Below are 25,168 nucleotides of genomic sequence, written 5' to 3'. Positions count from 1 at the left end.
GAGCAGGCTCTCCTTGCTGCCTGGGCTTGTCAAGAATGAGGTGTTTCTACCCGTGGCCAAAACCAGATCTTGAGACACAACCAACTCCAGCAGAAACTGCTGGTGGTGTGCCATCACGTAGAAGACTCCAAAAGTACTGGTCACCCAAACAGGGATTTTGAGGTTTATAATTCTGAACTCCAAGGCCAAAGCAGAAGCTCAGCAGTACTGTCATGCACAAAAATTTATCTACGTCATATTATAGTATATCCTAAACAGAAATACCCCGAGCTAGCTCAAATCTAGCTAACACTACTAGCCAGTCCTACAAAATGACACCACAAAGAACTTGCGAAAAAGTGATAGTGTGAACATTACACATATTGAATGAGAACCAGAGGCCTCTTCCTCAAGGGTCTGAACCCCAGCCAGTCATACGAATAGCAACTGGATATGATGAAGCATTAAAACAGGGAAAAATATATAAGTCTCTACCAATTTAAGAAACATTATCCACTTATTTAAAACTTTAACCATTCTCACTGTTTTACCAGCAGGAGTATTGAAACACAGGAAAAGAGAAAACTGTCAAAGCCCAGAAAAGAAAACTGCTACATAAGAACAATAAGTTCCTGCTGTATCTGCACCAGAAAAATAAATAAATAAAAATAAAAATAAAAATAAAAATAAAAATAAAAATAAAAATAAAAATAAAAATAAAAATAAAAATAAAAATAAAAATAAAAATAAAAATAAAAATAAAAATAAAAATAAAAATAAAAATAAAATAAAAGGAACAGCACTGTGTGTTTATGGTGCAGCATACATTTTAAAGTCCTACACCTAAATGAGATTCTTGATTTTACTGTCCTGGTTTGGACTAGGATAGAGTTAATTTTCCGCATAGCAGCTGGTTCGGTGCTGTGTTTTGGATTTAGGATGAGCATAATGTTGATTATACACTGACGTTTTACTTGCTGCCAAGCAGTGCTGGCACAGAGCCAAGGACTTTTCAGCTCCTCACACTGCCCTGCCAACGAGGAGGCTGGGGATGCACCAGGAGCTCGGAGGGGACACAGCCAGCACAGCTGGCCCAGACTGTCCAGAGGAATATCCTATACCATGTGGTGTCACACTGGACAATGTATGGGGTGGCTGGCTGGAGTCAGGTGGAATACTGCTCAGGGACAGGCTGGGCATCAGTCAGCATGTGTTGAGCAATTGCACTGTGCATCACTTGTTTCACACATACTATTACTAGTATCATTATTACTATTTCTTATCCTTTTCTGCCTTATTAAACTGTTTTTATCCCAACCCACAAACTTTTACTTTTTTTTCCTGATTCTCTCCCTGATCCCACTGGAGGGTAGGAGGTGTGAGCTATGTGGTGCTGAGCTGCCTGCTGGGTTAAACCACAATACTTAAATTAAATCTGAAAAACTTCTATTAAGTTTCCATTAACTGTAACAGATCATCTCTCTTTATGCTGGTTGTATGGCATTACTGCAGTTTTATCTGATATTGGTGTTTTATCTGGTAATTTTATATTTTATCCCACAGCATTTCGTGTCCACTGCAAACTCAACAAAATAGTGTGAGTTTCCAATAACTATTCAACAGAATTGACCAAGGGCAAGGCTACCAAGAAGCTGCCAAAAAAAAAAAAAAATCCAAAACAAAAAAAAGAATATGTGTATACATATAGCCACACAGACGTGCTGTCAACCACATCAACTGCAGTGAAGAGAACTAACGAATTACTTTCTCTGCTAGGCAAGAATTCCAGAAAGGTTTTGATTTTTAGGTCAGATCACTTAACTGACATCTGAATACCCGACATGTGTTCTCAAGGCCTGGGCTCTGTTTTGAAACCAAGGAGTATATATGCTTTCAAGAAGAAAACATCCAAACCCCAGTATATTTCTTTAGCAAAAATAATGCACTATATATCCAGGCGATGCAAATACAAGGACCTAAACCTCAGTCTCTGAATTCCCTAAAATAATAGCCATAGCTCTAGGTCTCACTGTTCCTTGTGTGGAGACAGCTTAGGGAAGTTCACTGATATTCTCTCTGCCCTATGCTCTTAAAGCTCTATTCATCTCTGAGAAGGTAAAAAAGGAAGAGGAAAAAAATCAAATAACTACCAACCTATGCTATAATTTTCAACTGTGTATTAAATTTTTTGAGAAACATTAGTTTTAAGATAAAAATCACCACACTTATCAACCACATTACCAAAACTCACCAGTTTCATTGCTGTCCTGGCTGTTCAAGAAAAACCACCTAGCAGAAAGCTCAAAGTATGCAAGAAACAACTGATTAAGAAGTTGCTAGTTCAAAAGAAACCCTGCAAAGTAGTCTGCCCCTGAGCTTTAAAGATAATTGCACTGTTCTCCTCCATTTATATAACATTTCTGGAAGTCATCAATTCTTAAAAAAATCTGAAAAAAAAAAAAAAGCAATTATGAGCATCTGAGATAGGAAAGAAAAATGAATTTGAACAGTATGTCTTACACAAGACATGCACAAATGAGCTATGGATGGAGATACCTGTAACCATTTAAGGTTAACATCAGTGCAGAAAAGTTGTTTAGTACAACTACAACACATCTGGTATGCTACAATGAGATAGAAAGTTTACATCACCGTTTTTGCATACATTTTCACTTGGGTGCGTGCGCAATTAACCTATGATTGCTTCGTGCAAGTTTCAGGGTCTAGAAACCCATAAACAATAACACATAGGAAACAATCATTCAAAACAATCATTCAAAACAAAACAATCATTCAAATACCTCTGATGGAGATCATTCCAGAGATTGCAATTAGCTGAACTGGCTTATTTACTGGAACATAAAATACAACATGAAGAAAAAGCTGCACAGACAGCTTGATGGTCTTCACAACTTTGTTTATAAATCTGTGCTTAAAGGAAAGCAGACATTAGTCTTTGCAAGACTAATATTGTGGAAGAGAGAAGAATCTCTCTTCCACTACACCCAAATCCCAGGAGAAGAAGATGATCTGAATCCTTTTTTAACTGTTACTTCTCCACTCAGCCTCCCCAGCATATTCTCTAAAATAATTAATTTGCATATGTGCTCTGCATGAACTTACAATTCCACAGCCTCAGAATTATTTTCTCCATTAAGTTATACAATGACTGCATAATGTATTCGTTCCATATCACATCCCTTTCCCTTTGTTTTATCAGGACATAATATACAACCTCAAAAAAAAAAAAAAAAAAGGTCTGGTTTCTCCCATGCCCTGTGCCCTTCCACAGCAAAACACTTATGTGTAGCATGGTGAACGAGGATTCATCAATTATTCGTTGTCTTTTCCAATACAAGAGCAGAGGCGCAAAGAAATCTGTCAGCTTCGAGAGACAGCTATTTCTCTTTCCAGGTAGTTATCTGCTGAGTAAAGGACAAAATTGTAGAACTACTCACAACACGATAGTGTGGTTTCTGAAAAGTCCAAGGTGCCGTCCAAAGAAGATGCTTATATTAATGGAATATAAATCAGATGGAATATATGAAAACCACAAAAAGATGCATCTATCTCAGGAAGCTGCCAAGATGAGAAATTTTCAAGATTACTAAGAGCATTATGGAGAAGTTTTATTGGATGAATGCCCTCCAAAACTTTTTCAAACACATAATATTAGTTTGCTAGTGCAGTCATTGATACTCTGTTGTGGTGGTTTTACCCTGCTGGGCAGCTAAACTCCACCACGTTGCTCTTTTCCTTCCCCTCCTCCAAGGAAGAGGGGGAAAAAATATGATGATATGCTCCAACACGGGTCACCCCATGGGTGGCAGCTCCTCCATTGAATTTGAGGCTTGTTTTAAATGCACCACAGTCAGAACATTAACACCTGAACAAAGCTGAAACCATAACAAAAAAACAAAGTGTTTGTCTTCCCAAGAAACCATTACGCATGACGAGCCCTGCTTTGCTGGAAGTGGCCTAACACCTGCCTGCCAATGGGAAGTAGCAAATGAATTCCTTGTTTTGCTTTGCTTGTGCAGGTGGCTTTTGTTTTACCTAGTAAACTGTATCTCAAGCCGTGAGTTCTCACACTTTCACGTTCCTGATTCCCTCATCCCGCTGAGGGAGGTGAGCAAGTGGCTTCATTGTGCTGAGTTGCCTGCCAGGGTTAAACCACAGCAAGTAGATAGCAACAACTCCCACCCTGCCAGTTATTTCAGATAGTTTCTAACCTTAGGTGCATTAACAGCATCAGCCTTGTGCACTGAGCAGCTCAATATTTTTTTTTTTCTTTCTGTAAAAATAATGCTTTCTGTCATCTGTTTTGAATTGATTCCCTCTAAAATTTCCATGCATGTCCCTATCTCTCAGTATTTTCTTTACAATTAAAGTAATAACTGGGGTTTATAACATCTATACCTACTTCAACTTATGGAGTCATCCTGACATTGGAGGGTTAATAAAGGTATTATTTTAGCATTTACCAGCTTGTATGCATCACTCCTGGCATGAGCTTTTATTGCTTTCATATTTTTATACAAGCAGTGATGAGAACAGAGCATAATTACAACAGTGCCATTTCTACCACAACAATGAAGCCCCTGTCAGCATTTCCCAAATAAAAGCCTATACTCAGTCTTGTTACACAGCTGTATTAATGCTCCAAACTGAGTTTATAAGGCTGATGTAGGAGAGTATATGCTTCTTTCCCTTTTCACTTCCAAAGGTATATTAGTTCATCAAATGTCTATTGATTAAGAACAAAAGTAAATTAGTTGACTTATGAATGATGCACTCAGACATGGGTCAATTTGAAAAGAAAACAAACTGGATAACACAATGAATCCAACTCCCTTTTCAAAAAAAAGTTTTAGAAAAAGTATTTTTTTAAATGGCCACGAGGACTCTACTTTTGGATTAATGAACACTTTCTCCATTTATATTCCAAAATAATCTTGAATACTGGACCTAATATAAATGCACAACCATCTACACATTTAATAATGCATACTACTTAAAGATTTAAAGGAATTGAATTGAATTAGATCTAAAATGAGTTTTATTCCAATAGTTTAAGTTTTTTATTTCCAATAGTTTTAAGTCATCAAATGAAAATGAAAGATAGAAAAATTAGAAGACCTGATGTTTGCTGGCTGAGAGGCTGAAAAGTCATAATTAAAAATCAAGTTTCAGCTTGAAATGCTCATCCATCAGTAGATTTATTGATCAGTGCATAACCCACACAGCTTAGAAAAGCCAAATTAAAAACAAACAAACAAAAAAAAACTACAGTATTTTTAAGGCTAAGTGTACTACTGAGACACCTCAGCTTTATGTCTCTCACTCTTGATCAATAAGACCAACATCACTAGGCGGCGTAGTCAACAACAGCCCCATCACTGGGGAGTGCAATGTATTGTTCAACATGCCTCTGAAGTGTGTAGGAAAGCACTTTTCTGTATCATTCAGTGAATTGTTAAGACACATAATACACAATATTTTAAGCCTCTGGTTTCCGTATGCCTAAAATCCAAGGAAATCCTTACACTGTATTCTATTGTTACACTGATAAAAGTACATAGAGATGGTCAAAAATAGCTGCTCTTGAATCAGAGCCGAGCTCCACTAGGATTGCTCATAATGCAGTCCATCTACTAAATATTAATCCATGGAAAATACCAAGTATACCAGGCAAGCTGTTAATTACATGGATTGAAATTCCTTTTCCTGTTTACCACGGGATGCAAAGAAACATTGTTCCTAAGCATCCCACATAAAAATAATATCCATTCAATCTCAATACAGCTGTTTTTTGGCTAAACAGTAGCTGTCTGGGAATCAATTTTAAAGCTAGGATGAAAGCATAAAAAGAGTGTTTGAAAGGAAAATTCATTGTTATAAATAATTTCTTAACTGGTGAGAACACAGATGAAAATTTTAAAAATGTGCCCACTTCAAAATACAAGAGTTTTTGGAATATGGAGATAACCACATATGAGTCTTGTTTCCTTCTCAATGAAAGGAACCCACCACTTTTTTGGTCTAGCCTTCTCTCCTGAGAAGAGCAGCAACACTTGCTTCACACAACATCGAACAGAATGTGTGAGCACTACTCACAGTCAGATTATTTATGTGAATCCAACATGCTGTAAGGCATTTCAGTGTCTTCCCTTCCTCTCCTCTCCTTTTCAAATGGACTAAACAGGCTCTTGTGTATTTGTGTTTGTATTTAACATCCTATCTACCCATGTATGTTCTCCAACTTCTTTCAGTGAAATAAAGACTAAACTACACTTCATCAGGACACATGCTCTTAGGAAAGCACAGTCCAGAGGAAACATCCAAGAAAAACAAACCACAGTAACCAGTGCTTGAATTGAGCACAACCAAAGCAAATAATTGAAAAGCTCTTGTTCCCATAAAGTTACATTAAAAACCCACCAAAATATTGCTGCTTGCAAGACAAAAGCCAGTAAAAGTGAACATGAAATGGACCTCAAACATGTATATAACTTGGTATGGTTAATACCAAAAAGAAAAACTATCCCCAAACCAGTCTTTTGTAGAAAGCAGCACTTTTTAAAACAATGTTTCTGAGGTTTCAAGACTGACATTCACAGAAAAGGAGGTCATACCTATTTGCCCACAGAACATGAAAAAAGGGGCAGTCACAGTGTCAGGTTGACCTTTTCTATTGTTCAGATAACACTTTCCTAAATTAATAAAATAGAAATATCTTCTAGGCATGAGAAAGAAACATTCTTAATACTTGCAGTCTCTTATCACTCTTCAGACTAACAACAGCATCAGTTAATATAATCTACACTTTTGTGTAATATCCATCAGCTTGTTAGGAAACCAACCGGTTAGTTTTGATACCTAGTTAGCCACTCATTATTTATTTATTTTTTTTAATATTTCACGTTCACTTATCAATTAAAAAAAAAAAATTTTTCCCAATTTCCTAGTGTCAGGACATTTCCCAGATTTTCCTCCATAATAGCCACAAGTCTCCTCTCCAAAAGTAGTACAACCATCACCAAATCTCATAAATACAGAGACTTCACCATATGCTCCTTTGGTGACATATCAAAGAACTATGCATTCATTCACAGAACGCAGTCTACCTCAAACAAGCATGCAAGAAGGAAAGCTGATTATGAAAGCAACCAAAACCAAATATTTTCAAGTGACCAAGATTCTCATAGAAAACAAGATGTGTTAAAAAGCAAGAGGAAGCACACTCCAGAATATCGGCCACATAAGATGTCATATTCACAACAGCACTTTCAATGATGCAAGGAGCACCGAGCATTCCATAACTAAATGGTTAATTATGAAGAAATAAAGAAAAACAACAACAACAACAAAAAAAAGACAAAAAAGGCAAAGAAAAAACAGCAAAATACATTAAGCACTGCCCTAGTATATTGTGCTTCTTCAAAAATAATTAGCATGCACAGAGGGTATTTATTCCCTTCACACATTAGCTCTGACAGAAAATGGAAATAACAAGAAAAATGATTCAAAACATAAAGCTCCATTACTAAGTTTCTTCCCTCACATGCACTCCCATTTGGATAAGACTCCACATCTACACATAGAGGTAGTCTAGAACTCTTCTCAAATGCCTTTTTATGCCCACTTATCTTTCCACACAACACTTCAATTTCTCCAAAAGAGTAGAAGAAAAAAATGACAAAATAAGGGGACAAAGTCGTGGTCCTCATCCTCTTCACAAATGCAAGAATTTATTGTTTTGATCTGCACTCATTTATTTATGCCAGTTGAATTTTACGTTGCATTTATTTTCTATATCTACCCCACTTTTTTTTTCATTAACCTTTGACTTCACAATTCTCACACACAAAACACATTCATCTTTCTAATCCCTGCTCTACCTTTCATTCTGAGGTGATTCTAATGTGCCTGTTACTGGTTTCCATTTAGATTCCCATACTCTTAAAATTCCCTGTCATCTTTGCAGTTACCTAAAACAATTCTAGCCAAAGCCTACAATGTCTACAAAGCCCACAAAGTAGAACTCAGAACCATAGGATCTCATTCACGTGCATTCTTCTTCTTCCAGTCAGCTTTAACATATTATTAACAACCCCAACTCCCTCAGCCTGTCTTCATAGGAGAGGTCCTCCAGCCCTTTGATCATCCTCACGGCCCTTCTCTGGAGTTGTTCTCCTTTCCTAGGAGTATTATCCATAATGTCTCAGAACATACTTGACAATGAAATAGATCACAGAAAGAGGCCACCTGATCACAAGCTCTGGTAGATACAGGGTATTTTAAACAGCAATACCTGCTGGAAGGGAAATACACCTAGGAAAAAGCAATTCCGTGTTTCTTGAGTGTCTTGATAATTTCTTGATGTAGTTGCTCAAAAAGCCACTTAGAACAAATTCTCTACTGAATCTGTTTTCTCACAAGAAAGAATTGGCTGGGGATGTGAAGGCCAAAAGCAGTCTTGGCTGCAGTGACTATGACAGAGAGTGGAGTTTTAAATCCTGAGAGATGTAAGCAAGACAATAAGCAGAATTACAACCCTGGGCTTCAGGAGAGCAGATGTTGGCTTTGAAGATCTGTGTAGCAGCTTCCTACAGAAGACTGCCCTGTTTCGAAGTTAGAAGTAATTACAAAAAATATATATATATATTTCGCATTAAGGTGAAGAGAGAATATTCCTAGTACTTGCAGCAAAACCTAGAAATTAGGATTTAATCTGAATTCTGAATCTGCCACTAAGTCACTTCCAGGTACAAAAACTGCTGTATAATAGGGTTAATTACTTCCAGAACAAGGAGAGGACTACAAACTCAGAACCTATCACTCTTTATTTAGAGGCTGACTACCCGCAGTCAAAGTTGCAACAGGAGAAGATGCCTTTTATTACTAACCTGGCTTTATCCTGGGAAAGTGAAAATTCCTCGATTATGTGTGGAGTGATGGCCCAGAGATTCAGAAAGACAGGCTCCAAATCATAAATGAATACTGGAGTGTTTTGTGTCTGGGACAGAATGAGCTTTCTACAATGACCTAATAGTCCCAGGGCTGGCCAGCACAGAAGAAGATCCATTTTCTGGGTAGAAAAAAAGCTCAGTTCCCAGAGCCAATAAGTGATCATAACTTCTATTATTATTTTTTTTTTATCTGTTAGAATTACTTGCATCATGGTGATTCTGAGGCCCCAGATGAGAATCAAGCCTCATTTTGATAGGTGCATACAAGTATGGCAAGAAAGCAGCTAAAAGCCTGCAATCCAATTAAAATAAAGATATCACAGATCAAGAGTACTTAGCAGGGTTTGGCATGTATTTGCCAAAGCTTGAGTTTTCCCAATAAATCCTACCTTGTCTGAAATACTACCACCGCTAGCAGAAGGATACACAAAGATTTTAATGAGAATAAACCTCTAAAATTAACAACACTCAACTGTGCAATCAAAAGTAAAATGAAATTCTATATGAGGTTAGCCAAAATTCCATGGGAAAGCCCACACTTTATTCTGTGGTTAGCCTTGATTTCATATGTTAATAATATGAATGGCTGTTGTTGGTTGACTCCATAAAATGTCATTTCCTTTGAGGTGCAGGCTCCTCTTGGCAGGAACTGTGTTTTGACCCACTGTGATTTCTAGGTTACTGGTGCTTAAACTACTATGTTTTGCTACAAGCAACAACGCTTACTCTTGTGCTTTTATTTTTGCATTTTACATCATGTATTGATTTTTCTTTACCCATTGCTCATCAAAGATGAGCTGCATTAAATAGACCAACACATTTATTGAACACATAGGTTAACACTGGACTATCAGGAAAATTCTTTTGTATGTACATCCCATCCCCTCTTTCATATATATAGTTTTTTAATACAGTTCTTAATCTATGCAGTCAGCAACAGTAATAAAAAGGAGCTCCTATAATTTGCAAATGATCAAACAGGGCTGGGAGTGAGCATGTTTCAAGGCTAATCTCAGCTCTCCGGTTTTTCACCAAGAGCCTGTGGAAATCCTTTTGCTTGTGACTCCATTTCACCATCTGTTTTGCAGAGACAAATTTAATTGCTGAGAGATGTTCCAAGATTTAGTTATTAGTTGTAAAACACTTCAACAGAGCGATAAAGTTTGATAAGCTTAATAAGCTTGAAAATGCCAAATGCTTGAAAATGCCAAATGCTACACTATTCAGTCTCCTCCAATATTTTAAATAGCCAGTACTGGAATATTTAGGGATGACATGAGACAAAGCTTTATCTTCTTCCTTCTAGCTCTCTACTGCTGAAAGGTGGTAGACATTTGTCATGCCTCTTACTTATGAAGCAAAAAAATCTTGCTGAAATGTTACGAATCACTCTGAAATTAGGTGGGATGTTAGTCAAACCTCTCTATTTAAAAGGTCTCCTCCTCTGCCTGGAGCTTTTATCCTTCTGGCTCACTAAGGTTAAGACAACTAGAATTAACCACTAAGAAAAATGGACATCACTCAGTGTTTTACAAAATGGTGGTTACCTCCAAGAGGCTGTTTGAACTCGACAGGAAACGTTTACATGGAGATTTGTACGTCCTTTAGAACACAACCAGAGTAATTTGCCCTTAACAGAAAGGGAAAAGCAGCATTTGTCTACTTCTTTTCTCCAATTCACAGTCAAAACTACGAAAAAAAAAAATATATAACGCATAAGAGTCCTATTACGCTGACGCGTGAAGTTTATTCAAAGCACCGAGTCATTTAGCCCATGAAACCATAGGAACAGTGCAAGAAATGAGTATTTGATACTTCAGATAACTCGTTAACCAAAATACTAAAAGACAACAGTGCCACCTTGTGTTGTTATTATAGTTGGAACTACTCACAAATTGCAGAGAAAATATTTCCTACCTCTTTCACTAAACCCCAGGTTTTATTAGTAAGGTTTTGTAACTATTATTTTGTCATTACTAATGTGGATGGTAACTGAAGGACTAGGGAGATGAGGTTCCTAGACCCAACACTTCCCGCTAGGCTTTGATTTGGCTGCAGATTTTCAGGTTCTGCTTGCACCAGCTCCCCGGGAGGTGGGAACATAGTGGCCTTTCTTCCCTTACACGTGGATGCCAGTGATATTAAGACACTGGTTAGTAGCACATTTTGTAAGATTTCACCAAAACACACAGGAAAAAAAAAAAATATATATATATATGTTTGCATTACACACCACCAGACATTAGCAAACATCAGAGCACGTTACGAAATAACCTTAAGCTGATGACCTTAATACTTTTCCTGCACATTACCGGTGTTGGATTGGCAACTTGTTTAACATCTGCAAAGCAAATGAGCTGAGCTCTCCCCAGCCTCTTAGGACTCGGAAGTTCACCCAACCCACACTGGATATAGTGCACTAGGGAACGTTTAGGTACTTTCTTCATAGCAAGTGTTTGCGTGAAGCTAGGTTTTCCCTTTCTGTGGTCGTTTATAACCCGCATTCCTGCCGTGAATGACCCCCCAACCACCTCAGAGCCCAGGAGCTGATAAACTGGGAACATCGGCTAAACACGAAGGGAAACGTGCAGAACGTGCTCCTAAGGGCCCAAGCCACTGGGGGGTTTCACGCGGCGACCCCACAGCGGCAGTTGCTCGCGGAGGTGCCGCGCACACGGCACCCCACACGGGGAGGACTCCCCCCACGCCCCGCTGACTAGGCAACCGCCATCATGGCAGTCACCATCACGGCAGTCATACCCCCCCCATTCCCCCCGCCCAGCCGGCTCGCCATCGACGGTTTAACCGCCGCCGCGAGCTTCCCGCTCCCCGCAGCAGCCAATAAGAAGAGGAGGGGAGGCGACCGCAGCCAATAGGGGCGCGGGGCTGGCGGGAGGGGCGGGGCCGGTCTGAGGGCGACTCTGGACTCCTCCCCAAACTCGCGGGATTACGCTACCCTGTCAGGAACTGTGGTCCACGCTCTACATACGATAGAGTACAGTGTGTCATAGCCGATCTGAGCTCCGGGCATATAAGGCTCGTGTTTTAACAGAAATGTATTTTGTTTTGAGGATGCACGCGCTGCTGCTTCATCATTAACTGATCTCCTTCAGAAGTTAACAAATTGATTTGTACTAGCTTGTTTCTCCCCATCCTAAACACAGGCATTGGCTCGTATCAAACTAACCCCATCTTAACTCCAAAAATCTCTTCACTGCCCCTCCATCAAGAGCAGCACGAGAATACACTGCTAAATTTTCTGAAACCCAAACCTGCTATTTTCACCCTGCACCAAAAGAAGTAAGGCAGTGCTATGGAAGCACTATTCAACACCTCCATAGCCACACAGACTTTAAGCCTGCAGCTAAAATTAAAGCAGGTTTTAAGTGCACAAAGGCAAGATTTACTGGAGCCCAGAGAGGTTATATGAGAACTGTAACCAGGCTGATATTCACTAAGGTGAAGGGAGCCCTGCTTTCCTGTTCCACAACAGAACAACTAACTATACAGTGTGATCATTTATTTGATTTTTGTAGGCAAGTGATGAGCACAACCTTGGCCTTTTTTTTTTTCTTATATATATATAAAAAAAAAGCTTGTAAACCATATGTGAAGTCACTTATTTATGAATTCAGCTAATGGTACTGTTTGATTATTTAGGTCAACACATTCTTCAGCACACATAATCCAGAAAAGCCATTACACACCATATACTGTAGCTCTTTTACCAACCAAAAGATAGGTTAGAGCCAACAGCATAGAAGTTCGCAGCATACTCTAAACAAGAGTTCCCTTTCCACTGGCCTTCAAATCTCCCTCTCAAGGCCTATCTTTAAATACATGGGAAAGATATTTAGTAAATTGAGGACAGATTAACCCCTAATAATTTCAGATCACTGATTTTTAAATAACAGTTAAGAGTCATTGAGCTGTACTAGGAAACACCAAAATTAATGAGGTTAAGTTCTTTAGTGATTCTAAGTATTATCTTATATGAGAACACAACTTACAATTTGTAATTTTGCTTTCAAGCTTAAATTTCATAACTAGTTCCTAGCTGAATATACATAACATAGCTAAACCCAAGCTTGTCTTGCTTACAAGTGGCTTTGGCACTGAATGTCAAAATTATTTTCCCTACTTACTTCCTCACATCCCAGTGGGTAACTACCTTGAGAGAGGAGTTAGACAGTCTTTCACAAGTTCCATTTGTAATAGGAACATATTTTCTGATACTACTATTCCAGCTTAAACATACTGCATATTGCTGATTGGTCCCCATTGTCTGTTCTGCTCTCTAAAATTTCTAATGACATATCAAAGTGTTGGTTGCATATGAAAAATAATCCTTCCGGCTAGTGGCAAGCATTCCACCTGTGAACAAATAGATATATATTCCTTATACCTATATTATACCTTATACCTATATTCCTTTTAGTAATAGTCCCATACAAATTCCACAACAACAGGTGAAATATCAGATGTATACAATAAGCAGATCCATGTATCAGGTAACATTTTTATAATTACTTGGTTAAATTATGAGCACAATTCACTATCCTTTACCAATAAAAGGTTTTTTCTTTAGACAAGACAGTTGTATTGAATTCATCTCCTTTTATTGCAGTGACATCCCCATGGTACAAAGTATTAACTGCAATAGTTACGTTAAAACATTAGAAAAGCATTTGTGTGTGACAGTTACAGTACAGTATCAAATATTACATCTTCAAACCAAGTGGGTCATTACCCACTAACGCTCAAATCTTTAAATTATTTTCAGTTATTTTTAAATATGTAATGTCAGAAAAGCATATAAAAAGAATGTATGTAAAAGGAAACCTAAATACAAATAGAGTGAGCAAATAAATAATTGATTTTCACCAGCCATTGCTGACTTTCTAAACCCATACAAAGAAACCTAATCTATAGAAAGTATGAATTTTCATGTGTCAGTGATATTTCATTTTTCAAGTAATTAACGATTGGAACATAATTAAATTTGGCATCAAAATCAAAGCAGAAGTTGGAACGACTGCCACTAACTGACATTTGTTGCTAACAATTACTATTACCTGTTGAAGTTTTAGTGTAGCAAATAATCTTGAAACTTGACCTTGTGCCTAGCATTAGTGGACTTCTGAGAGTGCATATGTGAAAAGCATCCTACATATTTCACAGACATTACCCTAACTATCCCCATATGCATATTTAGATATATTTTATATAATTTTATACACATATATGCATGTATACAGACACTTCATTTGGTTTCTGTGTTACAGATCACAAGCAATGGTTTCCTGAATGGGCAAAAAAAAACTTTTAAATAAGTGTACCTGTGCACTTTTTTTTTTTAAGATAGCAGCACTATGTCCATGCCTTACTGTCCATCTGTTCAAAATAACATAACCCACAAAACAAGAAAAATCATGGCAATGATTCCATATTCACAATGTGATATCCATATCCCCCAACAACCATGGTAAAATCTGTAGTAGACACAATGGTTATTCTGATTTCCACCCCCTCACTTGGGAGGAAGTAGCACTTTTACTGCAAACTGTCTTATGTTTATTTTAACAAGCTGAGTTCATGCTGGCATCAGTTTTCTCACACTTAGCAGCAAAACATGCATGTTCTTGTTTTTTTTAAAGTGAAATGATTCAATAGACTCAAATCCAATTGATAGAAACAAATGGAAAAAAATTTGCAGTTCAACAAGAAATTGACAACAGCATACACTGCACTGTGTAGATTTTTTTTTACATCTTGAATCATAACAACTTGAAGCTCTACCTTGCCACATAATGACTAATTGCTTTGTCCTTCAAAAAGAAAGGGGTACATTTCAATTTGATCTCGTATTTAGCATAATACACCTTTTCTGTGCATCCTTAAATGAAAGTCACTGAAGCACTGGTAAACTGATCCAGTAGCATGTCCAATGCTAATATCAAAAGCTTGTGAAATGTTTTTAGGCAATCCTTTCTGTCCAAAATATATAGGAATTTAAAAACAGTTCACATTTTACCTTTGTATAAAGGCTCAAGTGTAATTTCTTGTGTAGGTGTTCATAGTAGACTAAATTATGAAGTTGTCAAAATATACAATGAAAGGGCACACAAGATTGGCAGTTTCTTGATTGAACATAGAAAATGTATAAAGTAGAATGTATGGAAAAAATCTAAACTGGCAGATGATCAAACCTGAGTATCTTTTAATAAGACTAAGTGTATTTTCTCACAACTTGAGTGAATTGACTAAAAACATCTCCCCTAGTAACTAGTGGTCCTTTTAACCATTTGTTGAAAAACGCGAGAGAACTTTAGCTTTTGCTTTTTATATCGGATAGCAAGATTCCACATAGTGTTTACTGTTTTCTGTCAGATAGTATCACATTGCTCATATTATCCCCATTTAAGCCTTAAGTTGAGTTTTGTTTCAAATTAAGTTGTAAGTGACACCAAAACATTAATAGGCCAAGAACTAGGACAGGATTTTTTCTTTCTTCCAATTTTTCAGGAGATAAATGGCCTTTGTCTGTTAAGATGAATTGCTTCTAACTAGAGCTATAGATTTACACAGCATCCTTCACCAAGTCAGCTAACCTTAGCTGTGTATTTCAGACTAATGCCAAGGAAGTACACAATGTCAAATTTGAGAAGAGGATCCTCTGACAATGTAGTTTTATTTTAACTGTTTGATTTTATTTTAACTGTTACAAAATTTGGTGGTACAGAGTCCTGACAGCAGGAATTTGTCTTAGTTCAATTGACCTGCCCCAATTCTCACCTTTAAATCTAACAGATAAAATAATAATAATAATAAAAACAAAACTTTCTGACAATAGAAAACATACAGTACTAAGAACTAATAGCTCAATGGAAGACTGAAAAGCAGCATTCATTTTTATCGTAATATGGAAGAGATTAAAAACTAAAGGAAGTCCGATCTAAAGTCTTAGTTGAAGGCAGATTTTGACATTCTATATAAATTTACAAAATAGGATGTACGTGGATGAGATTTGGTTAATTTCAGAAGGCACCTCAAGGCTAAAAGGCTTTTATAAATCTATAATCCTTTCATTGATTAAAAATAAAACACTTTTATTGCTGCTATTCAAATAGCAAACAAAAAGCTTGTCTTGTTCTTCAGTCTAACAAGGAATCCTCCCCCATTAAGCAAGATTAAATTACAGAAAATATAAAATAAACTGAAGATGTCACAACTTTAGGAATACATTGACTTTCCTTGTGTGCTTTCAAGTCAGTGAAATAGTGAAAGAAGAGTCACTTTTTGCCTTTGTGATGTTAAGAATCTATAGACCATGTCAGTCAGTCTCCCCGGGCACTGAAGTACCATGTCATCATAGCTGTCCCCTGTGCAGTACTCTTAGGAATAGAAGGTAAGAACACTCTGATGATTCCCACGAACAAGGAGAATCGGTGGCAGATCTTTAGAAAGAGCTTCTAACCAGGCCATGTATAGTGCACTAGAAACTGCACCTTTTCGTGCAACTGGCAAACTCCTAAAATACACAAAAAAGAACAGTTAAACCTGTAACAAGTGCAAGTCATATCATATGAAAACGAAAGTATGATTCTGCAAAGAGATAGATACTAAGTCAAATTTCCTAACCTTTTTGGTTTTTGTTTTTTCCTCAGAACTTAGTTAATGAGTTGAAGAGCTTGTTATGTTAAGCACTACAGGATCTACTCACACCTCACTTCTGGCTTCTCACCACCATCTAATTCAGGCAGCTTCAGGGGAAATTCTCCTCAATGAGACATACATATATATTTAAAGACTCCTGAGGATTTTAAAATACTGCTTTTTCTTATGCTACTAGGTTGGATGCAGTCTAATATTCCTTCTCAGAGTCTCTCTTTCCAAAGAATGCCATACTATTTTCTTTCAAAAAACAGTAACAAAAAACTCCTGGAAGTTTATTTGCCCTGTTCAAAATTTGCTTGTGGTACCACTTCGTAGAGCTCTGAAGCAGCATCCTCAAGGAAATCAGTGAAAAAACACATTCTGTGTCTTCCTTGCTTATCCCAAAAGTAGTTCCATGGAAATCCATCATCAGACAACACTGCTACCACTATCTACAGAGATCACCTACAAAAAAATTGAGATGAAGGACTTGAGAAAGGTGGGGATAGTTGGCATGTGGGAGTAGAACCAATGTGAGAATCCCAAGCTGCACCAGGAATGTGGAGGTAATCATCTGAAGTAGCATATCAGAATGATCAAGCTACACAGGCCATTTTGCATGGATCATACTAACTCTGTATTTCTAAAACACTTCCAGCTCTGAAACCTCCTTGAGTACTTTTCCATACTTCAATGCCAAACCAGTCTTTTTCCTGACCTGTACTTACACATTTACAGTACACACAGTTCTGCATCAATTAAGATAAGAATAAAAATCATTTACTTACATGACAATTATGTTAGCTGTACTCGAATGTTCTTTCAGCAACTCATTTAGCCTAATCTGGCGATAAGTCTGTAATTAAAATGAAACTTGTTAGGAAAATCCTCTACAGAAACTGCAAAAAATTCATTTAATCAATATAAGAACAGTTATAGTTAATTGGTGTGAGTCATTTCGAGTAAGCATGTGTTTGCCCCCTCAGGTTGGTATCTTGCTTGCTTTCCCGAAGTACCTATGGTTCCAAAGCTGAGAGAAAAGAAAGTGGTAAGCCTAACGTGAAAATCAAGTACCTTGTAAGCTAAGTTTAAGATTGTTCTTCTAATGATACCATCCCTCTGCAGCTGCTGGAAGCAAGAGCCCTCTATGCTCTCTTCGAGGTTCCCTTAGCTATATCCCGTAAGCTCAGATCAAGGTGGTGTTACTGCAGTGAAGCCCTTCTCCATAATGTATCTCCTTATTTAGTACTCTGTCCTTTCTTAACATCTTAAGCAGCTCCTCCCCTTCCTCCTACTGATGATTTTTCTTAGCTTGCATTCATATAGTCATTTTTAGTTCTTGTATGTCAACTAACTTGCAGCTATTTCTTACAGTTCTGCTGTTCTCATGTCAGCAGAAGTCCTGCTAGCCTGCTGGATAGTGTTGGCAGAAACAAATAAGCTATCAGGAGACAAAAGAATACATCGCTGCTATTATCTCATTGAAAAAGAGTTTTGGGGGTAAGGCATAAGTCACAGCAAGACATCATGCAGCTCATTAATTATAAAGTCTTTCCTCTAGTCCCTGCATAATATGCAGTTACGAGATCCTGCCATCAGCTGCCAATCTGTACGTACATGTTAATTGTATCCCTGCTTTTTACACTTACAATACAGAGTGACCGACTATTCCTGTTTCTTCTCTACTGCAAATAATCACAGAAGTTGTAAAAATCAAGACAGGAATACAAAAAAAAAAGAGGTGAAAGTGAAAAAAGTGAAGAACTTCAGATCACCGAAGCTTTAACCAGTCTTTTCTTTAGATACATGGGTGTATCTGTATCCTGTTATGGGATGCTGCTTGAGTGTCCTCCACAGAAACACTGATGGAAGAATGAGGAATGCCTCCCATGTCTACAGCGCACAACCATTTGGGAAAAAGAAGTCAAACCTTCAACTGCTCCTTAACAACACAGTTACCTGTGTGTTGATTTTAAATAATGAAGCACCAAAGGGTAGTCTGGGCTCAACTAAACAAAACATCAGGAAGAGCTGAATATAGCTTAGTGTTCTAAATGAACTGCTAAAACCCTGTGGGATATCAGTTTAGAACCTGCAATGACAGAAACAGGAACAGTTTTTTTTTTTTTTTTACCGTGCCCCCCCCAACTGGTTTTAGATGCTGTTTTCCCCTAGTTATTCATAAAAGCTGCTATAGAAGAGGTAAAATAACAAGAATCAGTTTGACAATATCACATGCACAAATACAGTAGATGAAAAAACACTTTACAATGTTTAACATAACAAGCTAAGGAATACAGAACCTTTGTTTTATAAAGCTCAAGTTCATTATCTGTTATCCTCCATGGTTCATCCTCCTTCGTTTTATCTGCAACTTCTTGTTCTTTATCATCTTCATGAAGTCTGAAGGGCTCTATCATTTCCTCAAAAGCTGCAATACTGGAATGATTATATGAATAGACATATTAAAACGTATATGACACTAGTCTGTATGTCAGCAATTACTTTCATGCTATTAGAAAGTACATTTTAATACCACAAAAATGAACAAACTATTTGCACACAATCAGCTGTGCACAGGCCATACAAAAGGTAAAGGCAAACATTACAATTAGTGACATCTGTAGGAGTTTGTTTGTACTATTCACTGCAAAAGTTTTGCTAAATAATTTTACTGCAATTGTTCTAAAGCTGAAGATACTAGCTTAGAAAATACATAGAACGAATCACTAACAACAGCTTCTTCCAAATTAGGTTTGAAAGAGGAGCTTACATGTCACAGAGTAAAAAGCACCAGACTGCTATCAGGTCTCATGCCAGTGCCATTAAGGTTTTTAGCTACATTTTCATGTTGCTTTTTTGATCTTTCCAATACAGTTTAAGACCTACATTCAAATCCCAATAAGCAGAGCCATCTTGTCTTGCTGTTATATTTCTTTTTAGAATGTGAACTGTTATTTTGATTTCACCTGGACATTTAGCAGGAACTTTAAAAGAAAATCTTCTGAAGGCCAAAAAGGCATTCACTTCTATAAAAGCAGCTTTTTCTACCCATATTTTGATCCTTCTCGTCTACTTTCCTCTATCCACATTACAATACTTAAGCATCAAACTAAGGCTGCTTCGAGAGAGAGAACTTGTCTTTGAATAGCCCTAAGATGTGAGAAGTCAGAAAAGTAAAAACAATTTCGCAGAGCACAATGAAATGTATGCTTTATGTCCAATGGAATAAGGAATTCTGACGCTTTTCTCCCTTTCATAAAGAACATAAGGTATTGACAAGCTTCTGTAGTTGCTAATTATAGTTTGGAAAGTTAAAAAACTACCACTTAGTATATACTGTAATATCATTATGTTTAACACCTAAGCTTCCATGCAGTTACAGTAGTTACTCCCCCATGACCATTTTCAACCTGAGGTGTTCCTGTCCTCTAGTAAACTATCACATTATAAGGGTATTTTTTCTTGCCCTTGGTGGTCTTTACTGAGTTAGTTGACACAATGACTTCACCTTCATTACAAAAAAAAAAAACAAACTGCTACTTTTTGACAGAACAAAACTAACCGTTAACAATATTCTACTGTACAGCACAGAAAATATTACAGATAAATCTTTTTTTTTCTAGTTAATTTACAGCTATTGTTAACTCCGACTGGATTTCTCAAGCAGCTTTTGGATTTATTGTGGAAAATGTTTCCACTGAGACAAATAAAAATGCTCTCAGAAGAAATAATTTTCATTCACAGAAGTTATTCATGAGTTCTCTGAAATTCTACAGTCTCAACTTTTAATGCATAATTGAGAATTAATTTTAAGTTTATGCATTTCACAGTAGCAGACTCCCAAGAACAAAGACATCCAAAAGTATCAGAGTGCCAGAAGTACTCTACCATTTTAGTTACTTGGTATGTTCTATACAACTAGCACTTTTTAAAAATGGAAAATCAGTATCACATGTACAATCATAGACATGTAACTTAAATGTCAATGTGAATTTAAAACAGAAGAAAGAAAAATAGACCAGGCTATTTGAAGACAAGACATCATTACATGTAAGCATCCACGTAAGATTAAGTCCATTTTCCTACCTGCCTGCCTTTTCAAGTTTAAGATTACAATCTAAAGGCAAGAGAGTTAAAAAATACATAAAAAGCAGAATTGTATATTCTTGAGTGTAAGAGTTCTTGCTTAGTTTATTTCCTTGATTTTTGTGAACATGTAACAACACCATGTTCACATTATATAGTAAGTAACTATTCTAATTCATGAAATAGATCAAGAACTCAACTAACAAATGAGCTTTTTTGTTTCTGTTTTGAGACTTACTTTTCTTTCTTTGGCTTAGTATTAATATCTCCAAGAACCATGATGTCTGAGAAGTCTATCCGAAATTTGCTGAGCAGGGTAGCCATCCTGTATCAGAAAAGCAAGCCTTTACACATGTTTGGATTTTTAATTATTTAACAGGGTAAACAGATAAGAAAAATAGCTTAAAAAGGCAACAGAAGTGTTAAATTGTCTAAATAACATTATACAAACCTGGCTTACAGCTATAAATCAACAATACACTATTATTCTTTTCCCAAATAAAGTAAAAACTCTCCCTTAAAGCTCTCCCAAACAATATTTAACAAAGAGAAAACATTACTGTCAGAAAATGCCACAGAAATACTAGTTTAACAAGAGGTAACTCATCCAACACAATCTGGTAGCAATGGAACTTTCTTGGAGAGCAAGAATAGAATACGGTTACATCTCTGCCAAATAACAATTGAAAGAAGGCTACTCGTAAGAGTAAGTCATCTACTGTTTAACATGTTCTTCTAGCATTTTAAATGAAAATTATAAAGGTAAACTTACGCTCTTCTATCATGATCAATTCTGTTTATTTTTCCACCAATGAACACTCTGATCTTACAGTCTTTCCATTTTTTCTTGGTTGTAATAAGATATGGAATCAACAATGTCAAACCTGCATTTTAACCAGAATTTGAGAATGTATCAGAAAACACAGCATCACATAGAGTTTAACAGTACAAACTTGTAACCTATATATGAACTGACTGAAAAATAATTACCAATTAATTCAAAATCACTAAGTCTTCTCAACACATGCTTTTAGAAGTATTAAGTATGTTACCTCCGTCATCAAACAGCCACCACACATCAATATTGCTTTTGCCCTGTTTCTTCTGAAACTGAGTACTTGCATCGAGAAGTCTTTGGTCAGCCACATTTAAAGGAGAAGATTGACTCTTTGAATCTGGAAAGAAAGAGTGATGGCATTTCATTTTTAAAGTGTTTTTCTTAATAACCCCTAAATTCAAATGCAACATAACTTATTTGATTATAACTTCTCCAAGTTATAAATTAATTAAAAAACAACATTTAAACTATTTTCCCCAGATTCCACTATTGATTAAATGGGTATCAACTGAGCTGTATTTATGGAGTCCACAAACTCCCTAAATTAATTTTATAAGTTAAAGATTTAAGCCTCCAATTCATTTAGCACACATTTGACAAACAAGAGATTTGCAAGATTTTTATACACTCATTTGCCCAGACATTAACATTTCGTACACACTTCATAGCGTTCAGTAATGCACTGTTGCTACCTCTTGTAGATAAGAATTTCCCTGAAACTCATCTTGATGCTAATGTAAAAGGAAACACTATCTCCTAAGCACTGTTTCTTCAAATCCATTTTACCTTTAAGTGCATGGATGAAAAAAGAGCTAATTCATCTTTTTACAAAACATAGGATTCCTTAAGTTAGTTTCCCATGTGCAAGGCTCTGAAGCACAATATAGACTATTTTGTGCAATGAAGTTATTTTATTGTTCTCAGCAAATCCAATATTGGCATTTTCAATGAGATTATACAAATAAAATTAAGTAATTATTTAAAAAACAAAATAAAACTTAACTCCTTTCCCTTAGTTAAAACCTGAATTTTAACAAGAACCAGGAGTTTGATATTCATCTCAGTCTTTATTTTATTAGGAATTTTTAAATTTAGAGTACATCTGTGACTGATTTGTATTAATATTCTATTTTACTGTACACTGGGACTTCTTCCAAACTGCCATCTTGTGGTTCAAGATGTAATATCACTTTTCATTATTGAAACAGCTTATGGCTTTTGAAATTATGAAGAAAACATCAAAAAAGTAAGAGGCATCTTTGGTAAAGCAAAAGACTTGTGCTTAACTCTCATAAAAGTTTGAAATAAACCAATAAGTGAAAGCTGTTTAATTCACCTCTGAAAATGCTGTTTATTTAAATTACTACTGCACTTTATTTCGGATGTTAATCTCACTGACTGGCTGTATTATTCTTTGCTTTGCAAGCTTTTGAGCAATTCTGAACAGAGCAACACCTACGGCTTTAGAATTTTTCTGAGCAGACTGATGGAGCTCTTCCACTACATCTAAATCAAGTAAGGACCCAGATACATTCATATCTTAGACACATGAATGATCCTTTCTCAGTAGGAACTTCTAGTAATTTCCAAAAGCTTTATTTTTCCACAACCTAATCCCTACAGATAAAACACATTCCCAAATATGAAAAAAGAATTAAGCTTGCATGGCTGATATTTTTCTTTCTCAAATGTATGTGTAGAAAGGAGTGCAAAAGGAAAACTGAAATTAACAATGCAAAAGAATGATTTAACGAAAGGTGGAAAATGCCTGCCTTTTTTCAACAGTGGTTGTGCTGGAGTCTTTCCATCCTCGTCCTCCTCTGGAAGATTTTTAAAGATATAAAATAAAAAGGTTAATTTCCTTTGCGATGTTAATGAAAATACTACTAGTCTATAAAATAAACAAAAAGAAAATAAAGATGTAGAATGAAATGAATTTTCATACAAAGAAAAGCACACAGAGTCCTGAGAATCATGTCCTGATAATTGATTTGTATTTTTTTTAAATTAATCATATTTCTCACCCAAATACTTCAGTTAATTCAAGGTTTTACTTTAAAGAGAAGAAAGTTGGTTATTGTCATATGTCAAAGAATCCTGAATGATTTGTGTCTGTTAACATCCATATAATAAAATGTTCTAGTCTGAGGTAAAAAGCACCTTCATAAAGTTAGCAGCCTTAAAAATCATGCAATACACAGCTGTGTGGCCTTCTCAAGCAATTTTTAATAGCACTCAATCTCATTAACAAAAACAAAAAGTGTATCGTAGATCATAATCCACCACCTGTTTTTATTTAGGTCATGAAGATTTTTTTACATCCTGTAGTCTCTAAAGCAAAATATGAGTAATTAGACATCAACAGCTAGAAAAGCATGACATGCTTCTCTGTTCCACAAACACAACAAAAACCTTTTTAATTCCTTGGGAGGATGAAAGAGACTGAAGAAGGAACAAGATAGAAAAAGAATAAGAACTACAAGGAATAAGAACTCAAATTTCACTGCTAACTAGGAAGTTACCTTTATGTAGAGCAGGAGTTCTCTCACTAGACGATGGAACAAAAGCTATAGAAGTATCAGTCTCAGCCTTCTTGCTATAATCCACTTTTACTATGACATCCTTGGAACATGGAGATTTTTCTTGAGATGATAGTAACTCTTCTTTGGGAAAACAAAGAACCACAATATAAGTTACTTATTTGTCCCAAATGGAGTAAGACAAAGGCATGTATCTACTGAGGTGGTTTGCAGTTGGTTAAACTGCACTGCAACTAGCACGCTGTTACAAGGAAAAAAAGGCAAAATAATATATACAAACTGTTTCAAAGTACAAAGAGGCACCTCTCCTGAACAGAGCTTTTATTTTCTGCTACTTCCTTCACCGATTTTGAGTTTTAATTGTATTACCACAGGCTAAACCTAAAACAGAGCTACCTAATATCAATTCCCCGGTGGGAAGGACACTTGTTATGCTTGTACTAATTACCATTATAATAATTTATTTTGTACATGCTAATTTTTTTCCAAGTGTAGAACTGTGAAGACACAGTACATCTAGTATAAATAAGATTTGAAAATAGGAGCTAAATAGAAACATTAGCTAGAAGTATTTCACATGGTAGCAAACATTTCCTTCCTTTGAAGGAAAAAAAGCCTGTTACAAAAAAAATCAGATAGATTTTAGCAGGAAAAACACTAAGTACAAGAGACAACTGCTGATGCCAGAGTATCACCAGTATCACCAATCACAGAAGACTGGACAGTGTGAACCTAATGTTGTCAAGATGCCCTAAGTTTGAAATGCGTAGTAAAGGTATTGCATTTTCTACTGTTAGATTAATTGCGTTACACTACTAATAGCATCTCACATCAAGATCTTTTTATTTACAACCATAGAAGAAAAAATGGTGAATTATTTTCCATACAAAAGAAGATTGTAAACTAACTCCAAGTAAAGGATGAGCTTTACACAAGGCAGAGACCAGAAAGTGTCTCACAGCTTTTTTCCATGCTTGGCTTCAGTAGAGTTACTTGATGGCTGCCAGAGTTGAAGCAACCTAGGAGTTGGTGGATATCAGTGAACACAAAGACCTTCCTGATACAATTCCAAACTTAAGGCTGACTACTGTTGA

At 36.4% G+C, this 25,168-nt stretch overlaps 1 protein-coding gene across 3 annotated transcripts in view; it reads right to left on the bottom strand.

Annotated features, from left to right (window-relative positions):
• Nucleotides 1-13,553: 13,553 nt before the first annotated feature.
• SLC12A2 (solute carrier family 12 member 2) overlaps nt 13,554-25,168 on the bottom strand; it is a 62,740-nt gene continuing 51,125 nt past the window's right edge. The window contains exons 20-27 of one of the 3 annotated variants that reach the window (XM_083819187.1): nt 24,057-24,197; nt 23,307-23,354; nt 21,749-21,871; nt 21,469-21,580; nt 20,935-21,021; nt 18,911-19,046; nt 17,396-17,463; nt 13,554-16,482 (exon numbers count right to left, since the gene is read on the bottom strand). In XM_083819187.1, the coding sequence (XP_083675313.1) occupies nt 16,347-16,482; nt 17,396-17,463; nt 18,911-19,046; nt 20,935-21,021; nt 21,469-21,580; nt 21,749-21,871; nt 23,307-23,354; nt 24,057-24,197 (851 nt within the window). In that variant the 3' untranslated portion in view covers nt 13,554-16,346. The remainder of the gene's footprint in view (nt 16,483-17,395; nt 17,464-18,910; nt 19,047-20,934; nt 21,022-21,468; nt 21,581-21,748; nt 21,872-23,306; nt 23,355-24,056; nt 24,198-25,168) is intronic. The other 2 variants (XM_083819188.1, XM_083819189.1) reach the window with 2 other exon arrangements.

Source organism: Anser anser, assembly GCF_964211835.1.
Source record: "Anser anser genome assembly, chromosome: Z".
NCBI lineage: Eukaryota > Metazoa > Chordata > Aves > Anseriformes > Anatidae > Anser > Anser anser.
The sequence above is the reverse complement of the archived record's forward strand: the minus strand, read 5'-3'. Positions and strand labels throughout refer to the sequence as shown.